Raw genomic sequence first — 17,674 nt, 5'->3', positions numbered from 1 at the left:
TGACAGAGAAAGTTTTATTATTTTTATTAATTTTTATTAATTTTTTTGTTGTTGTTGCCAAAATTGTCCCTGATTTTCAACCCGAATTTCCTCCTAAAGAATCTGCAGGGTTTATTTCCCTTTTCAATTTCACTGAATTTCATTCCATTTCATTTGATTTCATTCCATTTCATTCCCCTCTCCTAAATCCCATCCCAGCCTGGATTCCAGCAGGAAATGAAGTTTGGGAATTTTTTTTATTTTTATCCAAAGGAAAGTGAATATTTTTAACATTTTTCCTGTTCTATTCACCAGGAAATCAATCCATCGATATAAATCAGTAATTTAATGAATGCTTAATTGAAAATTCATTGCCCCCCAAGGTCTACGTTCACATTTTTTCATCCCTTGGGAAGCTGTTTTTAAAGAATTAATTAATCAATTAATCAATTAATTAATCAATCCATCAACATCTCCCCGAAATGAAATATTTTTATCTTTTAGAGGGGACTCACCTGGGCTCAGTTGGCCATGATGTGTTTCACAAAAGCTGGAAAATAAAAATAAAAGAGGGAAAAAAGGATCAGTTATCCTTTGGAAAGCGAAATTCCAGAGGAAATGTGGGAATATAATATAATATAATATAATATAATATAATATAATATAATATAACGTAATATAATATAATATAAGGTAATGTAATGTAATATAGTGTAATATAGTGTAATATAATACAATATAATATAATATAACACAGCATAACATAGCATAATAATATGTAATATAACAATATCTAATATAATTATAAATAATAACGCATCATATATTATATTTTATATATTTATCTATATACTATATATTTGTTATATGTATATTTATTATATATATTTATTATATATATTATAATATATATTTTATATCTATATTTTTTATTTTATATATATATATATATAATATAATATAATTCTATCATTCTTCCGGGGTTCATCAGAGGAATTACAGGCTCAGAATTGGGCTAAAAGGCAGAAGTTTTGCTCCAGATTTTCCATGGATTTAAAAATTTCTTGGGAATATTTGAAGAAATCCTTAAAATTTCGCACTCACCTTCGTAGTTGATGCAGCCGTTGGCGTCTTCCTGCCCGGCCATCAGTTTATCCACTTCCTCCTCTGTCAGCCTCTCCCCTGCGGGGAAAATAAATCCCTGGATTTAGCAGGTAATTCAGGAAGTGTTTAGGAATTTAGGACATTCACAATTTAGGAATTCAGGGATTTAGGAAATTTGGGAATTTAAGAATTCGGGAATTTAGGATTTCAGGAATTTAGGAATTCAGGAATTCAGGATTTTAGGAAGAGCGCAATTTTGGAATTTAGGAAAAGCACGATTTAGGAATTTATGAATTCTGGAAGTTCACAATTCAGGGATTTAGGAAACTAGGAAGTTCATAATATAGGTATTTAGGAATTTGAGAATTTAGGAATTTAGGCATTTAGGAAGTTCACAATTTAGGAATTCAGGAATTTAGGATGCTCACAGTTTAGGAATTTAGGAAGTTCACAATTCAGAAATTTAGGAAGAGCACAATTTAGGAATTTATGAATCCTGGAAGTTCACAATTCAGGAATTTAGGAAATTAGGAAGTTCACAATTCAGGAATTCAGGAATTTAGGAATTCAGGAACTTAGGAATTTAGGAATTTGGGAATTTAGGAAGAGCGCAATTTAGGAATTTAGGAAAACACGAAGGGAAAACATAAAGAGTGAGGAAGGGAACGGAATGAAATTCCACAGGGGGATTTTTCCCTCACCCAGCGTGGCCAGGACGTGGCGGAGCTCGGCGCCCATCACCGTCCCGTTCCCCTCCTTGTCGAAGACCCGCAGCCCCTCCACGAAGTCCTCGTAGGTGCCCGTGTCCTTGGTCTTGGCGATGTGCTGCAGCATGGGCAGGAAGGTCTCAAAGTCGATCATCTTGGAGTTCATCTCTGGAAAACACCCGGGAAATGGACGTTCGGGGGGATCCTGGGAATTGCCCATGGGATTTCCAACAATGGGATGGGAGATTTGTGGGGATAAATGTTGGATAAAAAGAAAGAAAAGTGTGGAAATGGAAGTCTGGGAGGATTAATAATGGGATATCCGCCATGGGGTAGAAGATGAATGGTGGATAAAAGGAGAAAGAGCCTGGAAGTGAAAATTTGGGAGGATTCTGGGAATGTCAATGGGATTTCCACCGAAGGGCGGAAGATCTGTGGGGATGAATGTTGCGTAGAGGGAGAGAAGAGCCCGAAAATGGAAGTTTGGGAGGATTCTGGGGATAACAAGAGGATATCCATCATGGGGTAGAAGATCTGTGATGATAAATGTTGGATAAAGGGAGAGAAGAGTGTGGAAATGGAAATTTGGGAGGATTCTGGGAATAATAATGGGATATCCACCATGGGGTAGAGGATCCGTGGGAATGAATGTTGGATAAAGGGAGAGAAGTGCCTGGAAATAGAATTTTGGGAGGATTCTGGAAGAGTTGGGATTGAACTGCCGGATAACCGCTGTGAGGGCAGACCTGTGGGGATAAATGGTGGATAAAAGGAGAAAGAGCCTGGAAGTGGAAATTTGGGAGGATTCTGGGAGAGCTGGGAATTAACCATGGGATATCCACCATGGGACGGAAGATCTGTGGTGATAAATGTTGGATAAAGAGAGAGAGAAGAGCCTGGAAATGGAAAAGATTTGTTGGATTCTGGGAGAGTTGGGAATTACCCATGGGATTTCCACCGTGATGGCAGGACTAGTGTGGTTAATGTTGGAAAAACTTGTAAATTCCTCCATAAATACAATTTTTAAAGGCAAACTTTTGTCACTTAAAAACACATTGATGCCTGGGCCTGTTAAATTAATTAACTCCCCTCAATTTGAGACAATTATCTTGTACTTCCAGACCAACTTTTCCCTCCCTTCCTGCTGCCAATGTCAGAGGCTGCTCCATATCCCGAGTTCCTCCACACTGAAAAAACGGAGACTTCACCTTCTCCAGGAATAATTCTGGGAATTCCCTTTCCCAAAACCTGCTGGGGAGGGCACCAACCTTCAGGTTTGGGTCTGCCCAGCAGTTTCATGACCTCGGCCTGGGTGGGGTTCTGCCCCAGAGCCCGCAGCACGTCCCCGCACTGGGCGTAGGTGATTTTCATCTCCGACTTGGGCGTCCGGTCGAAGAGGGAAAACGCTTCCTTGAATTCTGGGAAAGGGGAAAAGAAAATGCAAAAAAAAAAAAAAAAAGGATTTCAGGAGGAAATTCATTCTGTTGTGGCCCTTGGATAAAGATAAATCTAATCTAAACTGATTATTTTCCTTGTTAACTGGGAAAAACACACCCGGTGACACACAGGGACACACAGGGTCACACAGGGACACTCAGGGACACTCAGGAACAAACTGGGACACTCAGGGACACACAGGGACACCCCAGAGGTGTTCCCAGGGTCTGACACAGCACCCAGAGGTGTCCCCAGGGCAGGATCCAGAGAAAAAGGTTTGCTGTTCCCTCCTGTGCATGTGGGGCTGGAGGACACGGGACGTTGGGATCAATGGGATCAATGAGATCAGTCAAATCAATGGGATCAATGGGATCAATCAAAGGTTGGGGTTTCCTTCCCACCACTGATCTCCCATGGATGGTGCCTGAGGACACGGGATGTTGGGATCAATGGGATCAATCAAAGGTTGGGGTCTCCTTCCCACCACTGATCCCCTGAAGATGGGGCTGGAGGACACGGGATGTTGGGATCAATGGGATCAGTGGGATCAATGGGATCAATGGGATCCTGCCCCGATGGAGTGAGTCCGTGGTTCTCATGGGGTGAGTGTAGGATCAGCTCAGACTGCCCAGACTCTCCTGTTCCTCAGGCTCCCCTTTCCCTGCTGGAATTGCAGGGTCAGAGCAGGATCCCGGGGAGCAGCAGAAACAACCTGTGATCCTTTACTGTGACCCTTTAATCCATCCCTTATCCTCTACTGTGACCCTTTACTGTGATCCTTTAACTTCATCCCCTATCCTTTAACTGTGTTCTTTATCCTTTATCTTCATCCCCTATCCTTTAACTTCATCGTTTAACTTCATCCTTTACTTTTATCCTTTAATTCATCCTTTATTCTTTAATTCATCCTTTATCCTTTAATTAATCTTTTATCCTTTAATTTCATCCTTTAACTCCATCCTTTAACTCCATCTTTATCTTTTATCCATTAACTTCATCCTCTATCCCTTTATTTTATCCCCTATCATTTATTTTTTATTCTTTATCCTTTATCCTTTATCTTCATCTTTCGTCCTTTAACTTCATCCTTTATCCTTTAACTTTATCCTCTATCCTTTAACTCATCCTCTAACTTTATCCTTTAACTTTAACTTCTTCCTTTATCCTTTAACTTCATTTTTAACCTTTAACTTTATCCTTTATCCTTTTACTTCATCCTTTATCCTTTAACTTCATCTTTAACTTCATCCTCTATCCTCCAATTTCATCCTTTATTTTTATCCTCTACCCTTTAACTTCATCCTTTAATTTTATCATCTATCCTTTATTTTTATCCTTTATTTTTATCCTTTATCCTTTAACTTCCTCTTTTATCCTTTAACTTAATTCTTTATCCTTTATCTTCATCCTTTAACTTTAACTTTAACCTTTATTTTTACCCTCTATCCCTTAACTTCATCCTTTATCCTTTACTTTTAACCTTTAACTTCGTCACTTTGTCTTTAACTTCATCCTCTATTCTTTAATTCATCATTTATCCTTTAATTTTATCCTCTCACTTCATCCTTAACCCTTTAACTTCACCGTCATCCCTGACTTCCCCGATCCCAAAAAAATCACAACCGATCCATCTTTTTTTTTCATCTCCCCCTCCCAAAAAAAAAATCCCTTTGGCTTTAAATCCTGGGATCTGCTCCTTTTCCCGCCTTTATTTCTCTCCCACTTTTCCAAACTCAGGGAGATTGTTCTAAATCCTGATTCCTGAATCTGGATTTCTGAATTTTCCTGGATTTTCCTGGATTTCCCTGGATTTCCCTGGATTTTCCTGGATTTTCCTGGATTTCCCTGGATTTTCCTGGATTTTCCTGGATTTTCTCTTTTCCAGCCCCTCATTCCAGCCGAGTACATTCCCAAATTTCTGATATTTTCTGAATTTTCCTGGATTTTTTCTGAATTTTCCCGGATTTTCCCGGATTTTCCTGGATTTTCCCTCTGATCCTTTTCCAGCAGAGGGCAATCGTGGATTTTTTCCTCACTGGAATTGGAATTGAGGCAAAAAAAAAAAAAAAAAATCCCTTTTCCAGCTGTTTTTTCCCGGGTTGGGGTGGAATTAATAGGAAATGAATTGATTTTTAATTAATTATGGGGAATTAGCATTATTAATTAATGGGGAATATTCCCAGATCCCGGAGCTCCTCACCCAGCACCACCCAGAGATTTCCTGAGGGTTCCCAAGCCAGAAAAATCCCTGAGAGCCCAAATTTCCAAGGGATTTTGAGGGATTTTGGGGGGTTTTGGGGTTTTTGTTTTGATTTGGGGGGGGAGGGGTTTGGTTTGATTTATTGGAATTTTAATTTCGGTTTTGGGGGGGGATTTTTTGTTGTTGTTGTAGGGTTTTTCTTTTCTTTTCTTGGGGCTTTGGTTTTGATTTTAAGGAAATTTTAACTTTAATATTTCAGGATTTTTTGTTTTGATTCTTGGGGTTTTGTTGTTGTGGGGTTTTTGGTTGGTTTGGGGGGTTTTTTTAGGGGGGAGGGGTTTGGGTTGGTTTTGGGGGGGTTGTTTTGGTTTTGGGGAGTTTTTTGATTTTTAGGGGGGTTTTGCTGTGATTTTTTGGATTTTTTTGTTGTAGAATTTTTGCTTTGTTTTTTTGGGAGGTTTTGTTTTGATATTTGGGGTTGTTGTTGTGGGAGTTTTGTCTTCTTAGGGATTTTTGTTTTGTTTTGTGGGGTTTTTTTGTTTGATATTTGGGGGTTTTTGTTTTGATTTATTGGGGTGTTTTGATTTTTTTAGGGGGTTTTGTTTTGATTTTTGGGGGTTTTTTTTCATTTGATTTTTGGGGAGTTTTTTGTTGCGGGATTTTTTGGGAGAGTTTTTTTGTTTGGGGGTTTTTGTTGTTGTTGTGGGTTTTGTTTTCTTGGGGTTTTTAGTTTTGATTTTTGGATTTTGTTGTTGTGGGGGTTTTGTTTTGATTGTGGGTTTTTTTTTTTTATTGTGTGGTTATTTTTTGTTTTGTTTTCTTGGGGGTTTGATTTTGATTTTGAGGGGGTTTGGGGTTTTTTGGTTTGTTTTTTTCTTCTTTTTAGGGGGTTTTGTCTTGATTTTGGGGGGGTTTTGTTGTTGCTGTTATTGTGGAGGGTTTTGTTTTGTTTTTCTTGGGGGTAACTCCTGGAAATTCAGGTTTTTTAAAAGAAAAACCTGTATTTGGGCAGGTTTGGGGCTGCAACTCCTGGACATGGGGCACAAATTTCCTGATTTTCTTTGTGGGGGAAGGATTTTGAAGAGGAGCAGGAGAAAAATCAGGAATTAAAGCTCAACCTTCCCAAAATTTTTCCATTTGGGGGGAAAGGATTTTTGAGGAGGAGCAGAAAAAAACCCAAAAATTAAAGCTAAGCCTTCCCAAAATTATTCAAATATCCCAGAATTTCCCAGGGATTTTTCTTACTTTTCCCCATTTTTTTGTCCTTTTTTCTGATTTTTTCCAACTTTTTTTTTTCCATTTTCCCCATTTTTTTTCCCAATTCTTCCAATTTTTTTCCCATTTTCCCCATTTTCCCCACTTTTCCCTGTTTTTCTCCATCTTTTCCCCATTTTGTGTCCATTTTGTGTCCATTTTGTGTCCATTTTGGGACCCGGGATGGATTTTCTGAGCCCAGAAGAGAAAATAAATCTCACTCACCTTCGATCTGGTCGGGGCTGAATTCCACCTGGAGGAGACAAAAAGCAGATAAGAAAACTGATAAGAAAAGAGTGGGAAATGACCCAGATAATCTGGAATTGGTTCAGTCTCAGTTTTCTCATCCCTGGGAAGGTTGGGAGGTACTTGGGGGATTTTCCTCAGAACAACTGAGGATTTTCCTGGTTGCTTTGTCCTTTTTTTCCATTTACCCCCTTTTCCGCCAAATTTTTTTTTTCCAACTTTTTTCCCATTTTTCCCATTTTTTCCAACCTTTTTCCATTTTTTCCAACTTTTTTCCATTTTTTCCAACTTTTCCCAAGTTTTTTCCCATTTTTTCCAATATTTTCCAATATTTTCCAATATTTTTTTTAATTTTTTTCAAAATTTTTCCAAGTTTTTTACATTTTTTCCTGTCTTTTTTCCATTTTTCCCCATTTATTCCATTTTTTCCATTTTTCTCCATTTTTCCAATTTTATCCCCATTTCCCCCATTTTCCCCCTGTATTTTCCCTTTTTCTTATTTTTTTGTTTTTTCCTCTTTTTTCCATTTTCCCACTTTTTCCCACTTTCCCCCATTTTTTCCCCATTTTTCCCCATTTTCCCATTTTTTCCCATTTTCTCCCATTTTCCCAAATTTGTTCCACTTTTTTCCATATTTTCCAACTTTTTTCCTTTTTTCCCATTTTTTCCCAACTTTTTGTCCATTTTTATCCATTTTTTCCATTTTTCCCAACTTTTCCCAACTTTTTTCCTTTTTCCCCATTTTCCCCAACTTTTTGTCCATTTTTATCCATTTTTTTCCATTTTTCCCAACTTTTTCCAAGTTTTTTTCCTTTTTTCCCATTTTTCCCAACTTTTTGTCCATTTTTATCCATTTTTTCCATTTTTCCCAACTTTTTCCAACTTTTTTCCTATTTTTCCCATTTTTCCCAACTTTTTGTCCATTTTTATCCATTTTTTCCATTTTCCCAACTTTTCCCAACTTTTTTCCTTTTTCCCCATTTTTCCCGACTTTTTGTCCATTTTTATCCATTTTTTCCATTTTTCCCAACTTTTCCCAACTTTTTTCCTTTTTCCCCATTTTCCCAACTTTTTGTCCATTTTTATCCATTTTTTCCATTTTTCCCAACTTTTTCCAACTTTTTTCCCTTTTCCCATTTTTTCCCAACTTTTTGTCCATTTTTATCCATTTTTTCCATTTTTCCCAACTTTTCCCAACTTTTTTCCTTTTTCCCCATTTTTCCCAACTTTTCTTGTCCATTTTTATCCATTTTTTCCATTTTTCCCAACTTTTCCCAACTTTTTCCAACTTTTTTCCTTTTTCCCCATTTTCCCCAACTTTTCGTCCATTTTTATCCATTTTTTTCCAATTTTTCCAACTTTTCCCAACTTTTTTCCTTTTTCCCCATTTTCCCCAACTTTTCATCCATTTTTATCCATTTTTTTCCAATTTTTCCAACTTTTTTCCATTTTTTTCCAATTTCTACATTTCTCCCATTTCCCCCATTTTTTCCACCATCTTTTCCCCATTTTGTGCCAACACCCAACCCCAAACTTTTCCACCACCCTCATCCCAACTTTCCTCACCCCCAGCAATCCCAACTTTGGGGAACCATCCCCCTGATCCCCATCCCACTGGAATCTTTCCCTATTTTTTTTCCTGTATCCTCCAGGAGGGGTCAGCTCCACCCTCGGCCCCGTTGACGCCATTCCCAGTTTCCAATCTCCCGGAATTTTTCTCAATCCCAATAATTCCTGACCTCGATCCTATTAATAAAGCCGTTGTCACCCCACGGTCGGGGAGTCCAGGAGGACAACGGAACTTTTCCAAGAGGGAAAGAACATTCCTGGGTTTTGATTGGATGCTGAGGAAGGCGGGGGGACATTGGGAATTTTTTTTTTTTTGAGGGTTTTTTGGGGGGTTGAGGGGTTTGGGGGAGTTTTCTGGAGGGTTTTTGGGGTTGTTTGGTTTGGGGGGGTTGAGGGGTTTTTGGGGTGGGTTTTGGGGTTTTTTAGATGATTTTTGGTGGTTTTTGGGAGGGGTTGGGTGGGGGTTTTTTTGAGTGGTTCTTTTTTGAGGGTTTTGGGGGGTGGATTTTGGGATTTTTTTTGTTTTTCAGGGGGTTTTGGGGGGTTTTTTTGAGGGTTTTTTGGGAGTGAGTTCTGGGGTTTTGGGGGGCTTTTTTTGTGTTTTGGAAAGTTTTTTTGGGGGGTTTGGGGGGGTGGTTTTTTAAATGGGATTTTTGTTGTTGGTTTTGGTTTGGGTTTTTTTTTTTTTTTTTACGGATCCCTTGGGACGCTGATCCAGGTGACAAAAATGCAGGAGCTGGAAAGAGGCCAGAAAAACCATCAGGATCAGGATCTTGGGGCTGAGGTAACATCTGGATATTCCACCCTCACCAGGGTGGGTTTTTTTTCCTTCCGCTAAAACCTTTTAAATCCCATTAATCCCCAACATTCCCGCCATTTTCCATGATTATGATGGATAATTATGATGGATATCAACTCCTCCTGGGATGAACATTGATCCAATCATCCTCCAAAGGGAAAAGCAGTTAAAAACAAAAATTCCAGTTTTATACCCCCTGAATTCCAGCTTTAATCCCAAAGTGAAATATTTCGGGAATATGAAAACAAAGCGGGATTTTTGTCCAAAAATCCCAAAAAAATTTATTCCTTTTTTTCTGTCTGCTCTGAAAATTCCAGAGGGGAAGGGCTGGAGGGGATTTTTTGGGAAGGAATTCCTGGCTAGGCTGGAATTCCCAAAGAAGTTCCTGGATCCCTGAAAATTTTCAGCCCCTTTGGAAGTGGGATTGGGTTAGGGAGGGATATTTTGGGATTATTTTTCTCCTGTCCCCACTTTATCCCATTATCCCAGAGTTTCTTGGGATTTATTCCTGGTTATTTTTTATGAAATTTCAATATTTTGGGATATTTCAAAGAGCTTCAGCTCCCGGAGCCGGATTTTTCAGGAGTTGGATGGAGTGGAATTATCCCAGCCCTGGGGTGGGAATAAATGGAAAAATGCAATTTTCTTTGCCAAGAAAACCAACCCCAAATCACCCCAAAAATCAACGGAGATTCTCTTTAAAAGAGAAAAAAAAATTCTCTTAATCCCAAGAGGAGAAACTTCCCTTTTCCTGTCTGGAATTCTCCAAGGTCTAGACAAAAAAGGGACAAAAAAGAGACACAAAAGGGATCCCAAATGGACCCAAAATGGTCAAAAAATGGGAAAAAAATGGGAAAAAAATGGGAAAAAATGGGGAAAAAATGGGAGAAAATGGGAATGGAGGATTCAGAATTCCTGTTTTTCCTGGTTGCTTTTCCATCTTTTCATGCAGAAAAAAAGGAAGGTTTTTCCTTTCCTGTATCTCTGCAGGATGTTCCATGGACAACAGCCTCGAAAAATCCCCAAAAATCTACTCCAAAAAAATAATTCCTGGCTGGTTTTTTTCCACCCAAGGACAGGGAAAAAATGGGATTTATTTCTGTTGGAGGCACAGGGAGCTCCAGGACACCGTGATTTTGTGGGAATATCCACGGGGAATTTGTGGCATTAAAAAAAAAAAAAATAAAACAACCCCAACCCCAAATTGGCATCATTAAAAAAAAAAAAAAAAAAAAATTATATTTTTTAATCTAAACAATTCCACCCTCCACAAATTTATTTTTATCTTGGAAAAAAAAATAAAAATCAGTTCCTGCATTTTTGAAAATCACTCTGCAGAATTATTTTTCCGGACCAACTGTTAGCACCTTAAAAAATGGGATAAGAATCCTGTGATTTATATAGAATATTTTTAAGAGATGTAATCATCATCATTCCAAATTGTGCCGAAGGGAAAAAAAAAAAAAATCATGAAAAATCAGAATTTTCCCAGGAATATATTATTTTCCATGAAAAATAATCTGAAAAACGGGATGTTTTAAGGACACAAAAAGTGGGAATGGCTCCAGGAGATTTAATCTGGGAAAAATTGAGTTTTTAATTTAGATTTTTCAGGAATGAACAAGGAGAAAATCTCTGGGAGTTCGTCCCTTGGGATGGAAAAACTCTTTATAGAGAAGAGAATTTATTATTTTCCATGAAAAATAATATAATACATATATAAAATATATTATATAGATGATTATAATACCTATTTTAATACTTTATATAATATAGTATATGTATTTCATTATTTTCCATCAAAAATAAGCCAATATACATAATATATTATATATATAATTTTATTTTCCATCAAAATAATCCGTAAAATGAGATTTTTAAGGGCATTAAAAATGGGAACGGCTCCTGGAGTTTTAATCTGGGAAAAAAATGGATTTTTGGATTGAAATTTCCAATAATGGACAAGAAGAAATTCTTCATCAATTGGGATGGGGAAGCTCTTTAATACAGAGAAGAATTTATTATTTTCCATGAAAAATAATATAATATATATATAAAATATATTATATATATTATTATAATACCTATTTTAATACTTTATATAATATAGTATATGTATTTCATTATTTTCCATCAAAAATAAGCCAATATACATAATATATTATATATATAATTTTATTTTCCATCAAAAATAATCTGTAAAATGAGATTTTTAAGGACACAAAAAGTAGGAACAACTCCACGAGTTTTATCCGAGGAAAATTGATTTTGGAATTTAAATTTTGAGGAATGACCAAGGAGAAAAACCTGTGGGAGTTCATCTCTTGGCATTTTGCCCAAACTCCCAGAGTGACCCCTGGAGGATGCTGGGATTGAGGAGGATGAAGCGGGAATTAATTTGGGAATTTGGGGATTTGGCTGCAGCGTTTCGACGGCTAAAATTGGATGAGGTGACGTCGATGTTCCAGGTCGGGTGACCGGGATAAAAAATCCTCAGTTGGCAATTCCAGACCAAGTTTTAGCACCTTAAAAATGGGATAAAAAACTCTGTGATTGATGTATGATATTTATAATAGATGCCACCTTCATAATGCCAAATTGAATTGAAATAAAAAAAAAAAAAATCATGAAAAAATCAGAATTTTCCCAAATATTTGTGCAATATTAAAAAAATACAGGAATTAATATTATTTTTTTCCCAAGATAAAAATAAAATCTTGGAGCATGGAATTGTTTTGAGTAAATTAAAATAAAGATTTTTTTGAGTGATGCCAGTTTGGGTTTGGGGTTTGTTTCTTTCTAATGCCAACCCATCCCTGCTGCCCTCGATCCCACAAAATCCCAGTGGATGATCCCAATTTGGGAAAATGGAGGAAAATGGGAAAAAATGGAAAAAATGAGGAAAAAATGGGGAAAAAAATGGGAAAAAGTGGAGAAAAAATGGAAAAAAAGGGGAAAATCCCAATAAATATTCCCACAAAATCCCAGTGGATGATCCCACAAAATCCTAGTGGATGATCCAACAAAATCCCTGTGGATATTCCCACAAAATCCCAGTGGATGATCCAACAAAATCCCCGTGGATATTCCCACAAAATCACGGTGTCCTGGAGCTCCCTGTGCCTCCAACAGAAATAAATCCCATTTTTTCCCTGTCCTTGGGTGGAAAAAAACCAGCCAGGAATTATTTTTTGGGAGCAGATTTTTGGGGATTTTTCGAGGCTGTTGTCCATGAGAAAAAACCCTGCAGGGATACAGGAAAGAAAAAAACTTCCTTTCTTTTTCTGCATGGGAAGATGGAAAAGCAACCAGGAAAAACAGGAATTCTGAAACCTCCTTTCCCATTTTCACCCATTTTTTCCCATTTTTCCCATTTTTGGTCCATTTTGTGACCATTTTGTGACCATTTTGAGTCACAAATTCCTGGTGGATTTTCCCACAAAAAGTCGGGGTGTCCAGAGCTCCCAGTGCCTCCAAGGGAAATAATTATTAAATTTAATGAAATAATTCCCTTTGTTCTGTCCTTTCCCATCTCTGGAATGTTGAGCACAGAGGGGTTGGAAGGAGCTGGATCCCATCCCAAAATTCCTTCCCAAGGTCATGGAATTGTTCCAGAGCCAACTTTGGAGTCATTTCCTTCAAAACCTCCCCAAAACTGAATTTCTTGGGATTTGATTTCTTGCTCTGTTACAAATAATTTGATTTTTTTTTTTCACCCATATATAAAGATTTACAGGGATTTTAGGATTCATTTCACCTCTTTCCCAATTGAATCGTTCTGGGATCATGGCACCGAGTCTGGAGTAATTTCCTTCAAAACCTCCCCAAAACTGAATTCTTTGGGATTTGATTTCTTGCTCTGTTACAAATAATTCCCAAAGGAAAATCCCCAAGGGACAATCCCTTTTCCTAAAGGACAATTCCCAAAGGACAGTTCTCAAAGGACAATTCCCAAAGGACAATCCCTTTTCCCAAGGGACAATTCCCAAAGGACAATTCTCAAAGGACAATTCCCAAAAGAAAATCTTGTTTTTTCCTGAAGGAAAATTCCCAAAGGACAAGTCCCAAAGGAAAACTCCCAAAAGACAAACCCTATTCCCAAAGGACAATTCCCCCTTCCCAAGGGACAATTCCCAAAAGACAATTCCCAAAGGACAATCTCTTTTCCCAAAGGACAAAACCCAAAGGACGAAGCCTCACAAAGAAATGTCCCTGTCCCTTGCAGGTTTTATCCCTCATTGGTCATTTCCTTTCCGGCACAAACCCAATTCCCAGTTGATTTTTGAGGATTTTAATTCCCATTATCCTGACCCCCTCCAATCCCCCCACAAGACCAATTCCCTTCATTTTGAGGATTTCGATTTAATGAGGATTTCAATTCTCACTATTCCAGCTCCAACCCACCCCCAGGACCAATCCTGACCCCTCAGGATCAATCCCCCTTAATTAGAGGATTCCAATTTTTTTTAGGATTTCCAATTTTTTAAGGATTCCTTTTTTTTTTTTTTTTTTTAAGGATTTCCAATTTTTGGAACATTTTCATTTTAATTCCCGCTCCCCCTCCAGGATCTCTAATCCCCCCCACAGGATCAATCCCCCTTCACTCTGAGAAATCCAATTTTTTGAGGATTCCAATTCCCTCTATTCCAGCTCCAATCCCCCTTACTCTGAAGATTCCAATATTTTTAGGATTTCCAATTTTTTTGAGGATTTAAAATTTTTTGAGTATTTCCAATTTTTTAAGCATTTTAATTCCCACTCTCTCAACCCTTCCAGCAGCTTCAATCCCCCCCCAGGATTGATTCATCCCCTTTACTTTGAGGATTCCCATTTTGTGAGGATTTTAATTCCCATTTTTTGAGGATTTTAATTCCCATTATCCCAAATCCCTCCAGGAGCTCCAATCCCCTCCCAGGATTGATTCATTCCTTTTACTTTGAGGATTCCAATTTTCTGAGAATTTCAAATTTTTGAGGATTCCAATTTTTGAGGACTCCAGTTCCCACTAGTCCATCTCCAATTCCCCCCAGGACCAATCCCCTTTACTTTGAGGATTTCCATTTTTAAGGATTTTAATTCCTGCTAACTCTTCCACCAGTTCCAATCCTGACCCCCAGGATTCATCCCCCTTACTCGTAATTTTTACATTTTTTTTTTTCCTTTTTTTTTTTTTTTTTTTTTTGAGGATTTCCAATTTTTGGAGCATTTCCAATTTTTTGAGCATTTTAATTCCCATTATCCCAACCCCTCCAGCAGCTCCAATCCCCCCCAGGATCAATTAATCCCCCTTGTTTTGAGAATTCCAATTTTTTAGGATTTCAATTTTTTAGGATGCCAATTCCCCCTCCCCCTCTCCTCCCCAGGACCAATCCCCCTTACTTTGAGAATTCCAATTTTTTGAGGATTCCAATTCTCTCTATTCCAGCTCCAATCCCCCTTACTCTGAAGATTCCAATATTTTCAGGATTTCAAATTTTTTTGAGGATTTAAATTTTTTTGAGGATTCCCAATTTTTTAAGCGTTTTAATTCCCACTCTCCCAACCCCTGAAGCAGCTCCAATTCCCCCCCACCCCCCGCCCCAGGATTGATTCATCCCCTTTATTTTGAGAATTCCCATTTTTTGAGGATTTTAATTCCCACTATCCCAAATCCCTCCAGGAGCTCCAAACCCCTCCCAGGATTGATTCATCCCCTTTACTTTGAGGACTCCAATTTTCTGAGAATTCCAATTTTTTGAGGATTCCAATTTTTCAGGACTCCAGTTCCCACTAGTCCATCTCCAATTCCCCCCAGGACCAATCCCCCTTACTTTGAGGATTTCCATTTTTAAGGATTTTAATTCCTGCTAACTCTTCCACCAGTTCCAATCCTGACCCCCAGGATTCATCCCCCTTACTCAGAAGATTTCCAATTTTTTTTTATTCCTTTTTTTTTTTTTTTTTTTTTTTTTTTTTTTTTGGAGGATTTCCAATTTTTGGAGAATTTCCAATTTTTTGAGTATTTTAATTCCCCTTATCCCAACCCCTCCAGCAGCTCCAATCCCCTCGAGGATCAATTAATCCCCCTTATTTTGAGAATTCCAATTTTTTGAGGATTCCAAATTCCCTCTATTCCAGCTCAAATTCCCCCCCCCCCCCCCCACCCCACCCCAGGACTAATCCCCGTTACTTTGAGGATTCCAATATTTTTAGGATTTCCAATTTTTTTGAGGATTTCCAATTATTTGAGGATTTCCAATATATTAAGCATTTTAATTCCCACTATCCCAACCCCTGCAGCAGCTCCAATCCCTCCCAGGATTGATTCATCCCCTTTACTTTTTTTTGAGGATTTCAGGGTTTTTTAGGATTTCCAGTTTTCTGAGCATTTTAATTCCCACTATCCCAACCCTTCCAGCAGCTCCAATCCCCCCACCTCAGACCAATCCCCCTTACTCTGAGGATTTCAATTTTTTCAGGATCCCAATTCCCACTACCTTAATTCCTCCACCAGCTCCAATTCCCCCCCAGAGGATCAATAATCCACCTGACTTTGAGGATTCCAATTTTTTGAGAATTTCCTTTTTTTTCTTTTATTTAAATTCCAAATTTTTTGAGGATTTCCTTTTTTTTTTTTTTTTAGGATTTCAAATTTTTTGAGGATTTCCATTTTTTTGAGGATTTCCAATTTTTTTGAGGATTTCCAATTATTGGAGCACTTTCATTCCCACTCCCCCTCCAGCATCCCCAACTCCCCGTCACCTTGACCGAGGCCGGATTAAACTCCACTTCTTTTTTGGGCTCCGGCTCCGGAGGTTTTGGGGCCGCTTCCTTCTTGGGCTCTTCTTTCTTGGGCTCGGCCTTCTTGGGCTCGGGTTTTTTGGGAGCCATGGAGATTGGGGAAAGGACAAAAAAGATGGGAAATAAAAAAAAAACCCAGGAGAAGAGGAGCTGCTGGAGCTGCGGCAGGGACAATCCCGGGCTGTGGGGTGGGACCTTTATCCCCTCTGGAGGTGGCACCTGGCGGTGACATTGGCATGTGTCACGCGTGTCACCTCGCACAATGGGGCTATAAAAGGACAACGCGGGACCCGGGGCTATTTTGGGGATCGGTGTCCTTGGATCCGCCGTCGTTCCCGATTAGCAGTTCCCTGGAAAAGGGATTTGGGATTTGGAGGAGGGGAGTTTAGGGCCAGCTCGGCGCAGGATCAAATTTGGGGTTTTTTTGGGGTGAGGGGACGAGGGAGAGGTTGGAAAAGGGATCCAGGTGGGATTAATCCCGGCCAGGGACATCCTGAGTGGCATTCCCAGTGCCCCCAGTGACATTCCCAGTTCCCCAGGTACATTCCCAGTTCTCCCAGTGGCATTTCCAGTTCTCTCAGTGGCATTCCCAGTTCCCTCCAGTGACATTCCCAGTTCTCCCAGTGACATTCCCAGTTCCCTCCAGTGACATTCCCAGTTCCTCCCAGTGACATTCCCAGTTCCCTCCAGTGACATTCCCAGTTCTCGCAGTGACATTCCCAGTTCCCTAGGGATATTCCCAGTTCCCTCCAGTGACATTCCCAGTTCCTTAGGGATATTCCCAGTTCTCCCAGTTACATTCCCAGTTCTCCCAGTGACATTCCCAGTTCCTGAGTGGCATTCCCAGTACTCCCAGTGACATTCCCAGTTCCCCAGTGACATTCCCAGTTCTCCCAGTGGCATTCCCAGTTCTCCCAGTGACATTCCCAGTACTCCCAGTGACATTCCCAGTGCCCTCAGTGACATTCCCAGTTCCCCAGAGACATTCCCAGTTCTCCCAGTGACATTCCCAGTTCCCCAGGGACGTTCCCAGTTCTCCCAGTGGCATTCCCAGTTCTCCCAGTGACATTCCCAGTTCCCCAGGGACGTTCCCAGTTCTCCCAGTGACATTCCCAGTTCTCCCAGTGACATTCCCAGTTCTCCCAGTGGCATTTCCATTTCTCTCAGTGACATTCCCAGTTCCCCCCAGTGACATTCCCAGTTCTCCCAGTGACATTCCCAGTTCCCTAGGGATATTCCCAGTTCCCTCCAGTGACATTCCCAGTTCTCCCAGTGACATTCCCAGTTCCCTAGGGATATTCCCAGTTCCCTCCAGTGACATTCCCAGTTCTCCCAGTGACATTCCCAGTTCCCTCCAGTGACATTCCCAGTACTCCCAGTGACATTCCCAGTTCCCTCCAGTGACATTCCCAGTTCCCTCCAGTGACATTCCCAGTACTCCCAGTGACATTCCCAGTTCCCTCCAGTGACATTCCCAGTTCTCCCAGTGACATTCCCAGTATCCCCAGTGGAACAAAGTGATTTTAGGGGCAGAATATCCAGATTAAATTAAGAAATAAACCTGAAAATAAATTTAAAAATCAACTGAAAAATAAATAA

The 17,674-nt window shown here is 39.3% G+C and overlaps 1 protein-coding gene across 1 annotated transcript; it reads right to left on the bottom strand.

Annotated features, from left to right (window-relative positions):
* Positions 1 to 488: 488 nt before the first annotated feature.
* On the bottom strand, positions 489 to 16,202 carry MYL3 (myosin light chain 3). The gene is made up of 6 exons (XM_066340385.1): positions 16,037 to 16,202; positions 6,907 to 6,934; positions 3,059 to 3,208; positions 1,785 to 1,958; positions 1,084 to 1,161; positions 489 to 529 (listed from the first exon to the last, which is right to left on the bottom strand). Exons 1-6 carry the CDS (start codon positions 16,163 to 16,165, stop codon positions 501 to 503), a joined length of 588 nt encoding a protein of 195 aa, XP_066196482.1. The 5' UTR covers positions 16,166 to 16,202; the 3' UTR covers positions 489 to 500.
* Positions 16,203 to 17,674: the final 1,472 nt, after the last annotated feature.

The sequence above is a fragment of the Sylvia atricapilla genome, unplaced genomic scaffold (genome assembly GCF_009819655.1).
Source record: "Sylvia atricapilla isolate bSylAtr1 unplaced genomic scaffold, bSylAtr1.pri scaffold_76_arrow_ctg1, whole genome shotgun sequence".
NCBI lineage: Eukaryota > Metazoa > Chordata > Aves > Passeriformes > Sylviidae > Sylvia > Sylvia atricapilla.
Note: the sequence above shows the minus strand (reverse complement) of the source record. Positions and strands in the feature narration are given on the sequence as shown.

Bases quoted from the DNA above. Each gene is read 5' to 3' on its own strand.
- MYL3 (XM_066340385.1), bottom strand. From the start codon at position 16,165: ATGGCTCCCAAAAAACCCGAGCCCAAGAAGGCCGAGCCCAAGAAAGAA. The intron at 3,209-6,906 runs GTGAGTGAGATT...CCCCTTTCCCAG, and splicing joins CAGCCCCGACCAGATCGAAG to AATTCAAGGAAGCGTTTTCC. The intron at 1,162-1,784 runs GTGAGGGAAAAA...TTTTCCCCGCAG, and splicing joins CCACGTCCTGGCCACGCTGG to GGGAGAGGCTGACAGAGGAG.